Source organism: Melitaea cinxia, chromosome 10 (genome assembly GCF_905220565.1).
Source record: "Melitaea cinxia chromosome 10, ilMelCinx1.1, whole genome shotgun sequence".
Classification (NCBI taxonomy): domain Eukaryota; kingdom Metazoa; phylum Arthropoda; class Insecta; order Lepidoptera; family Nymphalidae; genus Melitaea; species Melitaea cinxia.
In genome coordinates, this window is record NC_059403.1 from 1,925,401 (window position 1) to 1,947,254 (window position 21,854).

A 21,854-nucleotide genomic window follows, 5' to 3' on the forward strand; every position below is an offset into this window, starting at 1 on the left:
CGACAGCAACTTCTCGGAAATAGACTCGGATCAGTCGCTCACACAGAGTACTTTATTATATATAGGAAAGTCGCTCAGCCGGTCCGCATATTGTATGAGGATGAGTGGCCTGTGTTGGTAAACAAATCCGAAACAACACGACCACATTTGTAATTTTTAAGTTTAAAAAAGGTTTTAAAAAAGTATACAATAATAACGTAATTAAAAAATACTTACATATGAAAGGTAACGACATCTTTTAGTAAATTTGACGTGGCAGAAAACAGAACAATTCGGCATTTTTTGAAGGACGTTGATTCAATCACGCAACGTGTGTGTGTGTGTGTGTGTGTGTGTGTGTGTATGTGTATACGCGTAGGACCATTTGGACTTATACCTTGTGCATGGCTACTCCCCTCCGTGTTGCTCTATGATTGATAAATATAAAAGTTCTTTGCACTATATATTAATATACTATCTAACGTATACGTCTTAATTTTCAGTACTTTGATTTATAAGTTTCATATTTGTATAATTTATTTATGTATTTAATCATAAGACCACAAGAACTATGCTGAAATGTATTCTTCTTCGTGAACCTCGTTTTTTTCTATGCCATAAAATATCTTGTTTGATTTTATGTAAGCCCAGGCCATTCTGTTTGTACTGAAACTAATTCCGACATCACCTGTCTTGGACAAAGTTATTGCACCTGCTGTATTCTTTAGGCGACTAGTCATTCCTGTGAATGGAACACAAATAATAATTAATGTAAAGACATAAATAATAATAAGGGGTCGTCCATTCGCATTTAACCCCCTACTGCCCCTTGATAATATGTGACAAGCTTAGACCCCCCCCCCCCACTCAACCCAAAAATCACGTGAATTTTTACTGTGCAAAGTAATTTGAAATGTATAAATATTATGTTTAAAATATCAAAGGTATCATTTGATTGAGAGTTTGGGAAATTAAGCATTCTGATGCAAATTTCTAGAAGGTTGCAGGGTGTTCACCTCTCTTCCCGCCTTTCGAGTCTCACATGATTAATGAACGTTCCCTAAATATTTGTTAAAGAATATAAAAAATTATATTTACCATCAACTGCCATTTTAGTCGCAGTATTAGCATCATTTCCTCTTTCCATCAGCTTGATTATGCTGTGTGCTAAGCAGTATTTTAAAATAGATTCTCCATGACCTGGATCAAATATTTACAAATATGCATTGTCTTTCACATTTTTTTTTATAACAGACTTCAAAAAAAAAATAGAGGCACCAAATTTGTTTACTAGGTATACTGATTTTAATGGTTCATTTTTTTAAATAGAGAGCTATGTTTTAAAATTGAAATTTGATCGAGATCTAACAAGTACTTTTTGAGTTATCCCTAACTAGCGACCCGCTCCGGCTTCGCACGGGTTTAAAATATAATTATAGCCTAGGTCATTCACTGAAAAAGTGATTAAAATCGATCCAGTAGTTTTGATTTATTCATTACTGCCCGTGGCCCGCACGCGTTAACTTTAGAGTAAAAGCCGGCCGGAACCGCCGCAAACACTACGTACCGCAATTTTTAAATCTGGAATATCTTCGAAAATATTTAAATCATATGCTGTAAAGGGCCATATAGACCTATATTAAATCAACAATGTATTTAGGGTATTTAATTTGTTAAAATCGCTTTGAAAATTAACCATTATTTTTCGTAAAAAGTAAATGACAAAAAATGTTATTGTGGGATATCCATAAGAGATAGACATATACCATAGCGGAGTTTTCTGTAGACCTTTTCAATGTGTACAATACTTAGTACATTATTTTGATAAATCTCGTAGGATTCAGGCTGCGTTTGCAATGTAAGCGGAAAAAATGTAATTATTTATGACATCACATTAGAAACCTGAAAAATAAGAGTATTTCTCCACTATTTAATGGATGTTATTATAGATATAAACATTCCTCTTCAATCACTCTATCTATTAAAAAAACCGCATCAAAATCCGTTGCGTAGTTTTAAAGATTTAAGCATACATAGGGACATAGGGACAGAGAAAGCGACTTTGTTTTATACTATGTAGTGATAATGAACGTAGGTATGGTTGTCCATATCAGTGTGAGCCTATTTTGGCCATATTCATACTTTATATTGTAACATACTATTGTATCATAACGCTGTTGGATTGCCTAGTAAATAAAATAAATAAATACGTTATATTACATTTTTTTTTTTTTGTAATTTACAATCAGTCGCCAGACTATAAGTAAATTTGTTAAAAGGAGAATGGCGATTAGAGTGGCTGCAGGATTGGGCTGCAGCCCTCTTTTAGGTAGCGAGCACATGTGCTCTCTTCAGTCTTTTTACAGGCCTAGAGGTCGTCAGCTGGTAGGCTAGTGGGTTAGGATGTGCAGAAAGACGCTCCATGTAGTTTTTCCTGTAACGTTCAATTTCCGCCGTTACAGTGGGAATCCCAAGATAATCATGGATTTCTGAGTTTCGAGCAAACCACGGGGCGCCAGCAATGACACGCAGAATGTTGTTCTGTACTCTTTGGAGACACATTATATTAGATTTGCTGGCTGTAGACCAAATCTGGATTCCATATATCCAGATCGGTTTTAGGATAGTAGAGTAAACGAGCAGTTTGTTGTCAGTGGATAGAGTTGATTGTCTACCGAGTAACCAAAGCAAATTTCTGAATCGTTGGTTTGTTTCGTCTCTTTTGGCTTTAATGTGATCCTTCCAGGTTAGGCGTCTATCCAGAAGGAAACCGAGATATTTGACACAGTTTGTTTGTGGCAGAATTGTGTTGTCAAGCCTGACCGGTGGGCAATCTCCCTGCCGTAGTGAGAAAGTGATGTGAAAAGATTTGGGGGCACTAGCTTTCATTCGCCATTTGTTAAGCCAAGCGTGAGTGTCATTTAGTTGTCTTTGCAGTTTTGCGGTTGCTCTTATTGGGTCCACAGAAGATGAAAGGAAGGCAGCATCATCAGCGTAGGTAGCAATAGTGACATCCGCTGACTGTGGTAGATCGTGAGTGAAGATGTTATACAAGACCGGTCCGAGGACTGAGCCCTGGGGCACTCCGGCAAGACACTTGAATAAGCCAGATCTAGCTTCACCCTGCTTAACAAAGAAAACTATATTTTCCAAGTAAGACCTTATAGTGGAATATATAGGATGTGGTAGAAGCTTCGTGATTTTATAAAGCAATCCTTTGTGCCAAACCTTGTCGAAGGCCTGCTGAATGTCCAAAAATGCTGCAGAGCAATACTGTTTGGTTTCCAGGCAGTGGCGAATGGAATCATAGACTCTGTGAACCTGTTCCACGGTTGAATGATGTTTTCGGAAACCAAATTGATGTTGCGGTATGATATCACGTTCGTTGATACATTTGGAAAGTCTAGCGAGAAATATTTTCTCCCACAGCTTTGACAGGACGGGAGTCAGACTGATGGGCCGGTATGAAGATGGTTCATGAGTTGGTTTTCCGGGCTTGTGGATCATAATTATTTGCGAGACCTTCCAGACGTTGGGAAAGTGAGAAAGTCTCAATGTGGCGTTAAAGAGATTAGTTAAAAACACCACGCATTTTTTGGTAATTCCTTCAGGAGCCTTGGCGTTATGAGATCGAAACCAGGCACTTTTTTGGCATTCATGTTTTTTATTTCTCTCAATACTTCACTGGGTGATGTTGGTGAGGGCGGAATACTGAGTTGAAAATCTTGATTCAGGATTAAATCTATATGCGGATCATCATCGCCTTGTGCTTCATTGGGTTTAAATATTGCGGCTAAATGAGTGCCAAAAGCATCAGCTTTTTCTATGTCTGTACGTGCCCAGGTATTTCCATTTCGGATAGGGGGAATCGGAATTTGCATTTTGTTTAAGTTTTTTGTTGCTTTCCACAGGGAACGTTCGCCCCGGCCCAAAGGTGACATAAGCTCTAATGCTTGTCGCACTGTCTCATTAGCAGAAGCTCTCAACAGACCCCTCAACTCCTTAATTGCTCGATTGAGAGCCGATTTGTCAGAGGGGTGACGCGAGTGTTGCCAGACTCTGCGCAATCTGCGTTTCTGTTCGATTTTGTGTCTTATATCCATTGGTAATGTTGGAGAAAAGTTCCCCGTACAAAGCTCTGGTGTGTTTTTCCACGCAGCCACCTGGACCAAGTTTGTGAAATAGAGGCTGGCGTCTTCCAATTCATCAACCGATGACATGGGAAAGTGAAGGTTGATTTCCTCATTCAAGAGGTCACGAAAGCCGTACCAATCGGTTTTGTAATTGTGGAGAGATTCACATCCACGATCAGAGGTTGGAATTATTGAGCTAATCGTCAGAATAATAGGCGAGTGGTCAGACGAACCATCAAGGCTTGACTCCACTGATGTGTATTGTGGACAGATGTTTTTGGTAATGAAAAAGTCTAGTAAGTCAGGCGTCGTCTCCGGATCACTAGGCCAGTAAGTAGGACTACCTGTCGATAGTGTAAGAAGATGGTTGGAATCCAGACATTCTTTAAGACTGCGGCCTCGAGATGTAGTCAATCTCGATCCCCAATAAATGTGCTTGGCGTTCCAATCACCGCCCGCAATGAAGCGATTGCCAAGCGTTTTGAAGAAGTCTGTGAAGTTGGCTTCGCTTATTTTGTGCTTTGGCGGACAGTAAACTGCTGAGAGGGTAATGAATCCAGTGCGAGTGTTCACCATGACGGACGCAGCCTGTAGGTATTCTTTATCGTAAGGAGCTAGCAGATTGTGTTTTAAACTTTTCCTAACAACGATAGCTGATCCGGCATGAGCAGTGCCGTCGGGGTGAGGTGAAAGATAAGTGGAGTATCCGAGGATGTTAATGCTACTTTTGTTGGTGACGTGGGATTCCGAGATCATAACCACGTCTAGTTTATTTGAGCGAATGAATGTTGATAATTCATGTGTGTTGGGAGATAGGCCGTTAATGTTCCGTGCCGCAATGCGTAAGTCAATCATGGCGCTAGTTTAGCCACAAGCTTAGTCAGTAGAGCCAGAAGAGACCCTATTTGTTGAGATAGTATGTCCATTTTTTCAGTCTGCTTTAGGAGCAAGGCTTCCAAGTTAGATGATTGTGGTTGTAGTTGAGGTAATATGTTTGTTCTTGTTTTGTCGTCGTTGTCGTTGATAGACTGCATATTGTAACAGGCTCCAGCAGTTGCCCTGGCATATGACATGTTTGGGCGAGTCATTTTACCCAACATGGTAACGGTACTGTCAGAGGTTCTATCATTACTAGGGGGCAGGGTTTTTTCAAACTGTCTAGATTTCTTCTGAGAGGAATTTATTTTTCTTGCTAAGATCTCTTGGTATACTGTACATCCCTTGTAGTTAACCGGATGGTCGCAAGAGCACAAGGCGCATTTAGCGGGTGTATTTCTATCTTTTTTTCTGCATTCGGATGTTTTGTGACCATCCCCACATTTTACGCATCTATACGGTCTCATACAGTTATTTTTTGAGTGGCCATATTGTTGACACCGCTGACATTGCACTATGGTCTTGGATTTCCGTGGATCTTCAATTTTGACGTGTTGGTGATATATATACTTAATGTTTTTTACAGATTTATTGTTTGGACTTGGCTCTATGTTTACAAAAAAGGTTGAAGTAGGGTTTTTGTTTGGTCGAAATCTAGCGTTTATGATTTCGCCTCTTACCTTGTTACCAGTTGCTTCTATTTCTTCAACTATGGCATCGTGAGGTGTAGTGTGGTGGAGATTTTTAATGACTATCCGATAGCATTTGGTGTCCTTTCTAGTAAAAGTATGCCCTATTAGGCCTTTCTCTCTAATAAGCTGGATTATTTTTTTATATTCGTCTACAGAATCTACCAATACTCTCATTAGATTCTTATTGACGATTCTGAATTTGAAGTGCCTTTTTTCACTAACAGTTTCGATGAGTTTTGTCAATTCATTTACATCCTCGATACCATAGAGAATAATTGGGGGGGGTGGTTTGCTAACGGGTAAAGTTTTGGGTATATGGTGATCACTGTCTGGTTGGTCTAAAGGTAAGCCGCTAAAGCTGTTTCTGGTTTGAATCGTATTTTCCAAAGGAGGGGAGTTGGAGGTTCTTCTTCGTTTGTGGTTATGAGCAGTCAGTGCTTTTTGCCAGGGTGGAGGTAGATTAGCCGTTTGACGTGATGGTTCCGTCGAGAAGATGGGTGGGCAAGTGTGGGCATCATTGTCTATTGAGGTCGCCCCTGGTACTGTAGGAGCCAGGTTTATATTTGTGGTGCTGGCTATGCTAGGATTGCTTCCGAGTGAGGAAGATCTAGGCCTTGAGGTGAAGAGGCTCGGATGAAACGCCTGCTGAACAAGATTTCTTTTAGTGCTGCCAGTAGCATTCTCTGTCACAGAGGCCTGGTCGCCCGCCTCTGTGCAGACTTCGTTAACCAATTTCACACTCGCAGGCCCGGGTACCTGCGAGCGCCGGGCGTTAGCCGGATCGCATGACAGAACATTATCAACATCACTCATAGTACCATATTAGATTTTTGGGACATACACACGGCACTTTCCCAAGGTGCCGTTGTCGCACTTTTGGAAGGGATTTAATCCTTCCGAGGCTCGCGAATGCCTATAGACAGGTTATTTGCCGCCGCCTGTTGCTCGGCGTTGCTGCTCATTTGGCACCAACCAGGGGACGCGTGTAGGGTGGGCCTAGGAAAAGGTGGTAAATCCTACGGACGCGAGCAGCACTATCCCCCTAAAAATCCCCCTAAGTTGTATTACATGTCAATAAAAATTGAAGTTGTTTTTTTTTGTTTGCCCATCAAATATTTATTTCATAGGCGAATATAGTTAAAACACAAATTACACACCTGTTGTAGATACTCCACCAATATTATCATCAGCGTAGGTCCCACTACCAATTTGTGGGGTGTCACCAATACGACCCACTACTTTGCCACTCATACCCCCCGTACTGGTGGCTACAGCCACATGACCGTTCCAATCCACCGCAACAGCACCTACTGTCCCAACACCTCCCTATAAAGATATGGGAACTACCTTATTTAAGTTATGTTTTTTTTTTTTAAGTTATATCACACTTATTATACATTTTTAGATAAAAATGCAACTCATTTATGTATACATTTTTGAGGAAAAATTTATGAAGCGTATTTTTACAATACTTATCTAGCTGTCTGTATTGTTTAACAGTCTATATATCAAGAAAATGCTACAGAATGAAATTTCATAAGATTATCCCAGTTTATTTACGTGTAACTTAAAAACTGGTGGTATTTTATCTTAATATGCTGGTCACCTTACTCACCACAGAACACAACACTTGAAAGCACTTAATGTGTGTGTAATGTGATGTGATTGTGTTAATGTGATCTTCTGTAAGATCGAAATACTACTCCAATCAGGCTGCTCCATATTTTGAGCAGGAAGTTTCCTGCTGTGCTCTACCTCAGTTAAAGTAAAACTTGTACATTAATATAAAATAAAATTAATAATATTATAAATTAATAACATTATAATAATCTATTTAAAAAAATTACTGCTACACACTATTAAAACACTACCGTGCCCAGAATCATAGTCATATAACAGTGTGTATGAGACTATCAATTATACCTCATCTTTAACACCTATTTCAGTTCTACCAAACTCTCCTTGTTTTAAAAAATCATTTAAAGCGTTCTTTGCATTTTCACTTATTAAAGATTCTGGAGGTACTGTAGAAAATCCCTAAAACAATAAATAATATTTATTAATTATAATTCAATAGTATAATTATGAATTACATTATTGAAGATATATATACATACCATTTCTAAAGCAAAAATTTTAGCACCTTCACCGCCTAACAGTGAATGTGGAGAATTTGTAAGAACTTTATGAGCAATGCTTATTGGATGTGGAAAATCTTTGACTAGAGCAACAGCGCCTACATCTAGATTCTTTCCACACATCATACTGGCCTCCATTTCTACTTCACCCCGCAAGTTTAAAACAGATCCATATCCTATGAAAAAAGTAGTTCAATCTCAAGCTTCATTATGCTTAGTTATGATTAGCTCTTTTTTATTTTATTTTTTTTAAATAAGCCTACCTGCATTAAAATATTCATCATTTTCCATGAGTACAACTGCAGCCTCTACAGCATCTAAGGCGCTGCCTCCTTGGGCTAAGATTTTTTGCCCAACAGCCACTGAAGCTTTGACTCCATTTAATTTCCCTTGAACACGGCTCTGAGGAATATCTCCAGCACCTCCATGAACAATAATTATAGGTTCCATTTTTTTTATATAAGAATATTCTTGTAACAACTTTGACGACCTTACTGGTTGAAACGGTTATATGTGTTCTGTGATTCAGTTTATAAGTAAACAAAGTTTACAGCTGAGTAAATTTGAAAAGTTCAAACAAATCAAAGAAAACTGCAATTTGACATTTGATTGACAGTTGATAAAATATCAATATATCGAAATATCGATATTACTATTTAGAACTATCGATATTTATTACTAATACTTTTTTGGACGATATATCGATAGTTCGATATTGAAAATTAAATATCGACACTCAGAAATTTGAAGTAAAACTTTTTTACGCAAGCTTCTCTTGGGGAGTAAACTTGGAAATACGTGATGAGAGTGTTACGAAAAGTGTGATCGGGCGAGGCGAACGGAAGTTGAGAGGGACACATAAGTTAGTGAAAGTAGAAAGAGGGAGAGACTTATGTTTCGTAACGCTTTCGTCGTGTAGTCTAAAGCTTACTCGTATTTTTAAGTAACTTTTTATTTTTTATTTTTTCTCGTCAACTATTTAAACTAGAACATCATAAACTTAATCTACTGAACTTTATTTACACTACATTATTTTTTTCCTCTTTTAGTTTATTCATTTACATACTAGATTTACCCGCGGCTTCGCTCGAACTGAAATCATCAAATAAGTAGAGATTTTTTTCTTTCGTAAAATATTTTTTTTTTTAGTAAAAAGTATTCTATTTTACTTCTTATACCTCCAAGAATATATGTACAAAGTTTCATGATGATAAGTAGTTTTCTCGTGAAAGCGTAACAAACAAACACATTCACATTTATAATATTAGTAGTAATTATCCTAAATCAAAATGTAATTTTCGTAGGCACTTCTCCACGCAGAGAAAAGGAAAATACTACATTATTATGGAACAGACATGAAGATATGCTCTTGAAAAATTTGTCTAATGCCAATGAATTTTTTATCACAATTTTTGTTACAATGTCTGCAGCAGTATTTAGATCAACCGAATATCTCAAGGTCATTAAATACTGGGTTGATAAAATTTTGAAAACATTTCACTCTTGTGCTATCAGAAATCGCTGTTAAATATTTGATTTCTTCTGCTACATCTATAGCATCTGAACGAATTGCTTCTGTAATCAATATTTTAGAGTCTAATAATCGTAATAATCAATCAATTGAACATATAAAACAACGAGTGTTTTTTAAACTCTTACTGAATATTGGTACGCATTATTGTTTTATTAAAATTGAACAATAATTACTTAAAATCTTAAATTTTAATACACTTATAATTTAATTTGTTTAACATATATACTGAAATATGAACTGTGTAAATTATTTTTGAGCCGACTTACGATTGTTTTTTTAAAAACAAAGCCGATGAAATTAAATCTAAAAAATATCGATATATCGAAATATCGATATTTTTTTCGATATATCAAACTCCGGTATTGATATATTTAAAAATATCGATATATCGACAATCCGATATTTTAAAAAATATCAACAGCCCTAGTATAGAAGCTTGTAGAATACAATTCTTATACAATCTTTAGCTCTGCATACTTTATAGTTTATGGAAACTATTTTGACTTATATTTTTGAAATAAAGCTATGGATATATTTTACGTTCTTACACGTGATAATGCCTGTTATTATATGTTAAAGTAAGATTTTTGTAATATTTTTGGTTTATAATTCTTTCTAATTTATATTAAAACATTCATAAAATAAAAGCAGTTTTTTATTCAATTGAAAATATTGAAATATAACGAGTGGCAAACTTGTCAACAGTAACTGGCAATAAAAAATTAGATGTGAATAAAAATGGTGGTCCGTAAGTTTGTAAATTGAAAAGGGTATTATTTTAATAATAAAGAAATAATTATTTGTTGTGATGGTTATTTGAAGAAGAAAATGTCTACTCCAGTGTCGAATCGTAAATATGGAGCACAAAAGATTCGACTCACTAGTAAGTAATTGATCCTTTCACTAATTTGTGTTCCAAAACTTGATGTGAATTTTAGAATGACTGTCACTCCCTAATTAACGTGATTATTTTCTTTTTAGTTCTGTGCGCAAGGAATTTAGTTCGCAGAGATTTATTTCGTAAGTTTTTATCACATTATTTCTTCATATATCTTTGTAGATAATTTAATAATAATTTTTTATTGAATAATGTCACGAGAAGTACTGCAATCATATGATACAAACATTTAATGGCTTAGAGTTTCCTATTCATATTTACGTTACTTTCATCTTACAAACAAAAATAATCGCACAATATTAAAGGACTTTATTTGCAACTTGTATGTTGTTATTGTCATATTCAAGTAAGAATAAGAATAGTTAAAAGTAAGAATGTGTTCATAAAGTATGAAGTTATGAAAATAAAAGTATACTTATATAAGCATATTGCATATTGAATACAATTAAATTCATAAAGAGATGCATATGCATACTATCATTTAAGTAACTAATAAATGCTACAAAATAGTCTGTACTTTATATTCAAAATGTAATACCTAATTATTAATCGCTAATAATAGTATTGTGGTTTGTAAACCATATATAATTATAGAAGGTAAAATATATGGTAATCGAGCTTTAAGTTATCAATCAAAACTTGTGCGTCATGAGCGTGACAATTCTTCGGAATTATGACTAAAACAGCTTTAATAAATGATAAATAAATATCAATTTTATTGGAACAAAGTTCCTAGGGCAGGCTTGACATTTGGCTTGGCAACCGAACTCAAAAAAATGTGATACTAATACCGTAAGAAAAATATATAACGGAAGTGAAGTAATATCAGTCACACGACTGTATCATGACGTTTGTAAAACTAAAATATTACTAGTAAACTTTTTTTAAATTATTTATGTAATTTTATACTGTCAACGATAATAAATAAAGACATATTTTTTTTTTATTTCACTAATAGTTTGAATTATTATTATTATTATTATTTTGTTCGATTTAATTTATTTTACAGTATTTGTTATTTTCTAAAATACTAAATTTCCTAAATACTTTTATGTACTTAATTAAAAACCAATGAACAAAATTAAAAAAAAAGTCAGGAACAAGAAAATATATATAAAATTCAACATTTTTTATTCAAATTGTGTTGCTTCTATACTATCCGAAGGAACTTCGTTCCTACCTGGTGTCCCATGACACCACATTATTTATTTATTTAATATTAACTACAGTTACATAAATTCATATGCAACATAACTATTTCATTCAGATAAAAAACTTAGAAATTTTGATCTAATTATTTAGATTTCTTCTGCATAGATTTAATCAACCACAAAGTAAATGATTTTATATGTAAAATAAATAGCAAATTCTAACATAATTACAAAAGTAATGAATACTTTATTATGTTATCATTTAAAAAAAAAAAGTAATAAAAGCAAAAATGTGTAAAAGTAAAAGTTAGTTAGTTAAGTTTTTCTAGAAAATTATAAATACAAATATTTTTTAAATTACTATTTATATGCAAATATTTATTTATTTAAGTGACGAGTCACAACTAAGTTTGATTAATCTAGTCTCCGTAGTATGTTAATAAAAATTAACTACGTTAAATTCATAATGATGTAACATATAGAAATCGCCCTATAAGATTTATTTTTAACCGACTTAAAAAAAGGAGGAGGTATTCGACCATAATATATCATTATATATAATAAAACTAAGTTGATAAAATGTGCATGCCAATAAAACTTAAAAAGGATTCCCGACATGATATAGGGACTTATATAATGTGATAGCCCTTTATCCCCCCTCAAACAAGAAAGTTCCCATTTTAACCTAAAGGGCGTGTTTTTAAAGATATAAGGGTAGTAATGGCATGAAATTTAAAATTCCAATTTCAATAAAGTCTTAAATTAAGTTTAATTAATATTGTTGACGATATCAATTTTAATATTCTAAAGAAAATACCTGGCGAAGAGAAAATATATAAATCGATCGACACGATGGTATCCATTGAAGGAAGTGTCAACTTCCCTACTGAATTTCTAAACTCTTTACAAGTACCGGGAAAGCCATTACACTGCCTTCGTCTGAAAATTGGATCTCCAATCATACTACTCAAAAATCTCAACTCCCCCAAACTATGTAATGGAGGATTGTAAAGGATGATTGTAAAACAGCTATTGAATAATATCATTGAAGCTGAACTTATTTCTGGAAAGAACAAAGGACACACAGTATTTATACCTAAAATACCACTGATCTCTTCTGAATAGCCATTTCAATTTAAAAGATTGCAGTTTCCAATTAAATTAGCCTTTAGTTTTACAATTAACAAAGTGCAAAGGCAAACTTTAAAATATTGTGTCATCAACCTCAAAGAATCCTGCTTCTCTTTATGTAGCTTGCTCAAGAGTAGGAAATTAGAAAAATTTATATATATATATATACCCCAGACAATAAAATGAAAAATGTTGTTTAGAAACAAGTAGTGTAAATAATGAGAAAATGTTTTCAATATTTTTTTTTACTTTTTACGTCATAGTTTATTTATTTTTTTTATTTCAACTACCACGTAATCTCATATCAACACCCGAGCGAAGCCGGGTATCATAGCTAGTATATATATATTTATGTACATATGTTCGGGGATAACTTCGTTGTTTATGATCTGATTTTGATAATTCTTTCTATGTTGGAAAGGGGATATTCAAAGGGAGGTACCATAATAAGGAAACCAGGACCTGATGATGGAATCTCAGAAAAATCGAGGTAAACCCTCGAAAATCGTAGTGATGACTAGTGCGTTTATTGATTTTTTTCGTCTAGTTACCTCGTATTACTTGTCAATGTAATTGAAGTCGGTTTTTTCGTTTGCGAGCATTTTTTTTTAAATCTTAGTTTGGTATAAGGTAATTCAATCTATCACTAATATTTGAAAAAAAATTACAGTGTAATTAAAGTTAATTAATAATATTATGTATGGTGTTAAAAAATTTTACTATAATAATAATAATAATTGTTTATTTGCACGAACATGGTGTTGAAGCTGTACAAGATTAAGATTAGTACAGTCCAAGCATGTTCTACCTTACGGTGTACAAATATTAAATATCAATGAGGTTACTCTACTTTTCAGGATTACCAGATCCATTTGCAAAAATTACAGTCGATGGTAGTGGTCAAGTTTACTCAACAAATGCAGTGAAAGCTACATTAGATCCAAAATGGAATACACATTATGACCTTTATCTTACTAAAGGTGACGGAATCACAATCAGGTATGACCTATATTTTTATATATATATAAATCTTGTGTCACAATGTTTGTTCCAGCTAATCTCCGAAACTACTTAACCGATTGTAATGAAATATTGCACAGATACATCTGTCCAACTAAACCGTCCGTTGTCTGTCTAAACACCTTTGTTCAACTTAAAATATAGGCTATATTTTATTTCGATATATACAATTATTATATTCACGAAAATAAAAGTCAAGGTCAGCTAGTTATAATAAAATTTCCTCATGTAAGTTATTTTTTGTGCTTTCTCGAATTAAACTGTATTTGTTTATAATTAGGAAGGCAACTTAAACTTTACTCATTTTTAATTTTTGTAAAAGTTTCGTGTACTTTCTGGTGGTGATTCTAAATAATATTTAAAACAATTGACAAATTTTTGTATGTTTAACCTTTCATACATTCGGTCTGTAACGTCCCACTGTTGGGCATAGGCCTCGTTTCTCCACATAGGAAAGAGATTGGAGCTTAATCCACCACGCTGCTTCGCTGCGGATTGGCGGATATGTTCCCTACTATGAGTAATGGTCACTATCAGATATTTACGATAACATCCGGGACCTACGGTACTCCGAGGTTTAGGGTGACCCACAACGACAGCCGTCAAAAACTGGAAGGAAATATTCTATAATATATTATATTAGGAATCGAAATTCGAACTATTTGTGTTTTAGGCGAGTACCACCACCGCACTCTCTCACCGCACCAGTACAGCAGAGCGGTTGTTAAATTTAACCTTTCGTAATATTTATAAATATTTTCAGTGTGTGGAATCAACGTAAAGTTCACAAACGACAGGGTTCTGGTTTTCTAGGTTGTGTTCGAATTTTGCCAAGTACAGTGCACAAGTTAAAGGACACAGGATGTAAGTTATAATTTAAATGAGTTTATTTGCGCTAATAAAAACATTTTTACCAACTTCTTACATTGTACCAGAATTGTATATATAATAATAATCAAGAAATTAAATAAATATAACATATAAGTACGTTTGACATACACACATATAAACTGTTCCTCATAGGTATTATGTATAAATAAATATATGTCCCTTCCCCCACATGATATTGAACCCACAACCCCTGGAGCTTAATGCAGGTTCACTGCTAAGTGTGTTAATCCAACGTATAATGGCCTTATTCAGATCAATGTCTGGAATTATGCGAAGACAATTCAGGAGAAACATGTGGTGTCCGAGGTCAAGTGATTGTGTCTCTGCTATCTCGTGATGGAACGAGAGGAGAGCCTGCTTCTGCCGCTGGTGAAGGATCACCACTAGCTGTGGTCGGTCCAGCTGGAGAAGTACGAGCACCGAGAGATCCACCCGTTAATAATTCTAGCAGTTCAAATTTACCTTTACCTCCACATTGGGAAGAGAGATTTACGGCCAATGGCAGGTACTTATGACTACAGATTTTCAATGGTTTTGTATTTAAAGCTTTAAGTTGAAAAAATTATAAGTCTACTTTGATCTAAAAAATATGAATCAGCTTCCATATTTTATTAGTAACTATGTTTTGAACTACAGATGTAGCTTATAAGTAAACATTATACTTTCAGGCCATATTATGTTAACCATGCACTGCGACGTACTCAATGGGATCGTCCATCTGAACAGATCCCCGCTTCTCCCCCACCAACAACGCCTCCATCCTCTCCATCACCAGGACCCACCAGTCCTGTCACTCCCACCACACCAATGTCACCTGCGTCTCCGTCTTCACCTGTATCAGAAAGTGATGTTAGTCATTCGGCTTCCATATCTTTAAGGTAGAGAATTTCAATGTACAGATTTTTTTTATATATAACTAGGGCGGCAAACAAGCGCACGGTTCCGATGGTAAGCAATTACCCTGGCCTGATGTCTGCAACTCCAGAAGCACGCAGCGCGATGTCGATCCTATCCCCATTGGAGCTCTGATCACCTTACTCACCAACAGGAACACTACTGCTTGAAAACAGTATTAATTAGCTGTGATCTTCTGTAAGTGATCTGTCTACCCCAGTCGGGGTACTGCTCCATATTTTGAGCAAGAAATTTCCTGCTATGGCCTATATATATATAGGATTTTAATATAGCTAATAGCAGATACTAAAATACCGAAAAAAAATCAATATACAGATATTGACATCTTTTGGCTATTATAACAAAATGGCTAAGTTAATAGCATAACTAGATAGCTCACAAAGTACTATGACTATACATTTTAACTACGTTCTAAGTAGATTTTCCTCAAAAGAAATTAAATTACTATGTTACAAAAAAAAATTGTGGTTTTCAGACCAGAACCACAACCTCAAACGGCAGTTCGATGTCGCCAGCCTTCAACACCAGCAACACAAGCCCCTGTTACACCGATAGCAGCAACTGACCTACCCCCTGGATATGGTAATATATTCATTAAAATTTGTAAATTATCAAAACCAATTGGTCTAGTAGATTCAAAGACAAATCTGACTACAGATACATTTAAGGGTTTTGTTGGCATACACAACTGAACAAAATTAATCCATTTATTTAATGGGTAGTTTGAAAACCATTTCACTCAGGAAGATTACAAAAAAAAAAAAAAAAAACATTTTGTATAAGTTACGTGTAATATAAAACGAAAATTTTGATCGTTTCACTTGGCTGTCGATTGTGATGATCTACATCCTTTCTTAGTCAGTAGTAACTTCACTTTAGTATAAATTTATAAAGAGACGATTGAAATGCTCATACTAACTTAATTGAATAGAGGTTTTATTTCTGTTGCAGAGATGAGAACGACGGCGCAGGGGCAGGTGTACTTCTACAACAGCGTGACGGGCGCGTCCACGTGGCACGACCCGCGCGTGCCCGCGCACCTGCGCCACGCCGCGCCCGCCGCCGGCCCGCTGCCGCCCGGCTGGGAGCTGCGCCACGCGCCCTCCGGCCGCGTCTACTTCGTCGACCACAACAACCGCACCACGCAGTTCACCGACCCGCGCCTCGCGCTCTCCGCGCGCCTCGTGAGTACCCACACGTCGACGTGGCTCGACCCACCTCCGTACCTCTCTATTGTTTATCATCAGTCGATAAAACGTGACTGTCTTTGGGGATGAGAGGAACGTGGTGTGTGAGGAATCACGTCGGGGTCACCAGTTTGGTAGTGTGAAGAAAAGGGAGGATCCTCCAACCAGACGGATGTTGTGTCTGGTGGGCTAACGCCCCGACGGTTGTTGTCGGGATCTTGTATATATACTTAATCACTTTGAAAACTCTGATAGCGCGATGTAGCATACGTCAGTTTTCTCTAATTACGTAGTTTGTAGTCGTTCGTATTTTCGCGTAATAGATGTCGCCACATGTCTATAATTTGAATACACTTTAATGGAAGCTCGTTTTCAAGAGACATGGTTTCCTCAGAGCCCGCCGCCGGAGCCCGCGGCCGCCGCGCCCGCCGCGCCCGCGCCCGCCGAGCCCGCGCCCGCCGAGCCCGCGGACGCGGACGCGCTGCCGCGCTACAAGCGCGACCTGGCGGCCAAGGCGCGGGTGCTGCGCGCCGAGCTGCAGGCGCTGCAACCGCAAACCGGCCACTGTCGAATCGAGGTGTACTAATCTTATATATAAAATTCTCGTGTCACAATGTTAGTTAGCATACTCTTCTGAAACGGCTGGACCGATTTTTATGAAATTTTGCTTACATGTCGGGAGGTCTGAGAATCGGCCAACATCTATTTTTCATACCCCTAGGTTATAAGAGGGGGGGGAAGAGATTAAGGGTGTTAATAACATATCTGGCAAAACAACGTTTGCAGGGCCAGCTAGTAATAAATAATAACATTAAATAATAAATAAACGCTTTACGCTCAAAAAGCCTTCAGTAGAATTTTTTCCTGTATCTAGGGGTCCGAAAAAACACATACACAAGCACAAACATTTCGACCGCGACTAACATCTCTATGGCATATACAAAAGTTTGTCGTTAGCGGGGATCGAACCCACGACCGCCGTCTCGTCGCGTCGTCAATGTGTTATCAATATTATGTATTTGAAGAATATTTTGTGTCAGTCGAGGAAAATTAAAATTCATTTTATGACATGTTTAATTAACTGTCTGTCCACAAATAAATTAAATGTTACTTGGAGGACCACTGTTTAGTTTTGATGACATAGATTTGTTTGATATGAAACTAATGTGGTTGGTGTTTATTTCAAACAAATTTTTAGAGTTGTTGAGATTGATATATTCTTTACATAGTTAACATGTCACTTTAAATGTTTTAAGTATTTGAATTAAGGCGGATTATACATAAAGAAAACTGAAAACAAACTACAGTAAACTCTTATAGATCAAAGCAAAACAAATATATTTTTTTTTTTTCTTATACTATAAGTTTTATAAATTTTCAGGTATCACGTAACGAAGTACTCGAAGAATCGTACCGACTCGTGATGAAGTTACGAGGCAAGGAGTTGCGCAAACGATTGCTCGTCAAGTTCCGCGGCGAGGAGGGCCTGGACTACGGCGGCGTGGCGCGCGAGTGGCTACACCTGCTGGGTGGCGAGCTGTTCAACCCGCACTACGGCCTGTTCCAGTACGCGAACGCCGGCGACGATAGATATGCGCTACAAATTAATGCGGATTCAGGTGTAAGTACTAAGACGATCGCTCTGGTCATGACGGCTGGTTGGTGGAGCGATCGCTACTCATAGTAGGAAATATATCCGCCAACACGTATTGGAGCAGCGTGGTGGATTAAACTCTGATTCTTCTCCTAAATGGGAAAATAGGCCTATGCCCAGCAGTGGAATATTACAAAAAGCATAAGCATGGCTAAAAAGCATAGGCGTAAGTATACAATATTAAAATGCTATTTCTTTGTACAAGCATTGCACCTGCCAGGAGATATGGGATGCCGTAGCTTATGAATGCCACCAACTGCAAGAGTATTGCAAGCATGTTGCTGACCTTATTCACGACTCCCTGGGAACTCTGACTATATTTATTTATTTATATATTTACTATATTTTTTATCTGACTATATTTTTTTTATTTATTTATATATTACCGTATGTGTATTAATGAATGGAAATTTATTTTGGTTTCTAATTCAGGTAAACCCCGAACATTTGTCGTACTTCCACTTTGCTGGTCGTATACTGGGTGTCGCGCTGTTCCACGGCCATCAATTAGACGCAGCGTTCACTGCGCCTTTCTACAAACAGTTGCTTGGTAGACCTATCACTCTGAGAGATATACGAGATGTTGATCCTGAACTGCATCGATCTTTATCGTGGATGCTGTGAGTATATATGACAATTAATTAATGAATTTTATTGCAAAAATGAAAATTATACTTTAATTATATTAGTAAAAAAATGCGTATTTTAATGACAATAACAAAAAATTAAACTACTTACACTTATTTTCTCCTTACACTCATTTAGTATGTGAATCTGAAAGCACAAACATCTGTATGGGCTATATAAATCTTTGTCTTGTGCGGGAATCGAACCCACAAACGTTTCATTCATTGTCTAAATTGAAATTTTTGTATTTTTCGATTTTATATAATTTCAGAGAAAACAGCATAGCGGGTGTCATCGATACGACATTTTCGGTTGAATGTTCGTCGTTTGGAGCGGTGCGGAGTGTGGAGTTGAGGCCAGGCGGCGCGAACGAGCCCGTCACGGACACGAACAAACGCGACTACGTGCGACTGTACGTCGCGCACAGGTTCACTCGAGGCGCCGAGCGACAGTGGCTCGCCCTACAACGAGGCCTCGCTGACATCATTCCGCCGCAGCTCCTTCGGCCCCTGTCGCCGCGAGACCTGCAACCCTTGCTGGCGGGGAGGGCCGACCTCGACCCGGCCGACTGGCGCCGGCACACGCGCCTAAAACACGTTAACCCAGACGCTCCTATAGTCGGCTGGTTCTGGGAGATAGTCGAGGAGTTCGACGCCGAAATGCGAGCTAGACTGTTGCAATTCGTAACGGGCTCTAGGCGCGTCCCTCTTGCTGGTTTTCGTGCTTTGCAAGGTTCGACGGGGGCAGCTGCTCCTAGACTGTTTACTCTACACTTGGTAGCGGATGCCTCACCGGACTCACTGCCCAAAGCACATACCTGTTTTAACCGTCTCGATCTTCCACCGTATCCAAATAAAGAAAAGTTACACGACAAGCTTACACAAGCGGTCTTAGAAACGGCTGGATTTGCCGTTGAATGATATTATATGATATTATACAATTATATGGCTCTGATCTTGTGTTCTATATTCGTAAATATATCATGATTTATTATTACAGTTGTGATGATGGAAAAGGATGAGACACAGAAACGAAAAAGCTTAAGTAATTTATGAGACTGAAGTAACAGGATTGATTGTTCTGACATGACAAAATTTTTTGAAATGATTTTTTTTTTAATGGGGACAAAAAGTCTGACGAAAATAAGTATATTGTATACAAGAGTTTACACTAAAGAAATCAATTATAGCTTTGTTAAAAAAAAATATATTACCCATAGTATAATATACACCTTACAGTTAAGAATTACTTCCATTATTTTTAACTTATAAATATTTTCAACCTTATTTATTTACTGGTTGAGTTTAATAAAAAAAAATGTACTCTTTATGTGACAAAAATATCACAATTGTTTTGCACTTGCAGAATGTTTAAAGCATTTATGATATTTGCTAACAAAAATAATATTTAATGCTCAAATAAAAGTATACTTTAAAAATCTTACAATTAGTTATAAGATGCAATTGAGAGTGAAACAGATCGAACGTAATTCTAAATTCATTTATTATATAACACAACTGGAGGAGAAAGTCTTAATAAATTGATTTACGTCATTTTTAGTTAAACAATTGTTATTATGGCCTACTTATCTCAAACAAAAAAAAAATACTAATGTAGTCTATAGTGCGTTCAACAAGCCGAGATACCAAATGTAAACAAACCAAATGCGAGGTCATTCAACTATGCAGGGTTTTGTAACCTTTTTTTTACTTGCACAAAAAATTTAAATGTAAAATATATTTATATTTTGTAATTACTGAATTAAATATAATTATGTATTTAAGATTTGATACTTCTTAAATAATAATTATCGAAATATAAAAATTTAAAGGGCCGTACGCGGTCCGATTGTTTTCAAGGCCAGCTAAAATATCGTTCGACCCTGCAGAGAGACGTGCAGCAGATAGCAAACAAACAAGATAGAAAGAGATAGACTACATTTTGTTTGTTCCGTCGTCGCTACGAAAAAATGATGGATGACTGTTGACATTTGGTATCTCTTCTCGTTGAAAGACTATATAAGATTTTCTTTAAACTATGGTCTTTGAAAATAGTATTAGAACTATGTTGTCGTTTATCAATGGTTGTTGGAGTACAAAGCACAAATGATGTGTTCTGTTATAACGTATTAAATTAATTTTAATACTAAATTATTTGGATTTGAGGCAATTGATAGTGAGGTGCCTTATGATTTGAAAACAGGAATTATAAATATTATATGTATATACTTTTACAATTAACAAATGAATTATTCAGTTAATTATTTAATTTACTTAACATTTATTCAACAATTTTACATAAGTGTAGTCATAAATGTATCATTGTAAAATAATTATATTAGACGAGGTGATGCGAGTTGATATTCAATATTTAAAACAAGAATGAGTGCCTTTATCTATTATAACTACATAGACGTAGCTTTAGAAATGTATAACTGTTAGATATGTAAAATGATTTAATGGTAACAAACTTTCATCAAAATAAACTATGATATTTTTGCACATATTAATAATACCTACTTTTTATTTTTATCCTAGCTGACAATTTTACAGATAAAAAAAAATGTTTTGAACTGCTGAGATAAAATATTTGTACACTTCTGATCACTGCTACTGCATTGTTTCCTATGCTCAAAGGTTATTGGAAAAATCGCTATTTAGCGATAAGATCGCTTTTATACATCTTGTTCTGTATCTTTCTTAGCTTTCTTTATTTCAGTACATAATGAAGAATAATTAAATAATTGTGTTTGCTCGCAAACGAAAAAAAACCGACTTCAATTACATCGGCGAGTAATACAATGTAGATCGACGAAAAAATACTCAAGTAACTGCGCGTTATCAAAGATTACTCAAAAAGTAGTTATCAGATCTCAATGAAATTTATATGTGACCATATGACAAACATCAGCTTTCGATTAAATTAAAAATTATTAAAATCGGTACACCCAGTAAAAAGTTATCGCGGATTTTCAAGAAGTTCCCTCGATTTCTCTGGGATCCCATCATCAGATCCTGCTTTCCTTATC

The 21,854-nt window shown here is 36.1% G+C and overlaps 2 protein-coding genes across 2 annotated transcripts; one reads left to right on the top strand and one right to left on the bottom strand.

The window, feature by feature from the left end:
* Window positions 1-505: 505 nt before the first annotated feature.
* LOC123656959 (probable isoaspartyl peptidase/L-asparaginase GA20639) lies at window positions 506-8,280 on the bottom strand. The gene is made up of 6 exons (XM_045592566.1): window positions 8,082-8,280; window positions 7,798-7,994; window positions 7,604-7,717; window positions 6,838-7,006; window positions 1,078-1,179; window positions 506-721 (listed from the first exon to the last, which is right to left on the bottom strand). The coding sequence occupies exons 1-6, from the start codon at window positions 8,266-8,268 to the stop codon at window positions 549-551; spliced, it is 942 nt and encodes a 313-aa protein (XP_045448522.1). The 5' UTR covers window positions 8,269-8,280; the 3' UTR covers window positions 506-548.
* Window positions 8,281-10,082: 1,802 nt separating this feature from the next.
* LOC123656962 (E3 ubiquitin-protein ligase SMURF2) lies at window positions 10,083-21,335 on the top strand. Its single transcript, XM_045592569.1, has 14 exons — window positions 10,083-10,235; window positions 10,334-10,372; window positions 13,390-13,531; window positions 14,316-14,416; window positions 14,696-14,948; window positions 15,112-15,321; window positions 15,834-15,940; window positions 16,310-16,593; window positions 16,940-17,122; window positions 17,927-18,166; window positions 18,632-18,819; window positions 19,098-20,449; window positions 20,719-20,720; window positions 20,850-21,335. The coding sequence occupies exons 1-12, from the start codon at window positions 10,181-10,183 to the stop codon at window positions 19,744-19,746; spliced, it is 2,451 nt and encodes an 816-aa protein (XP_045448525.1). The 5' UTR covers window positions 10,083-10,180; the 3' UTR covers window positions 19,747-20,449; window positions 20,719-20,720; window positions 20,850-21,335.
* The last annotated feature ends 519 nt before the right edge of the window (window positions 21,336-21,854 follow it).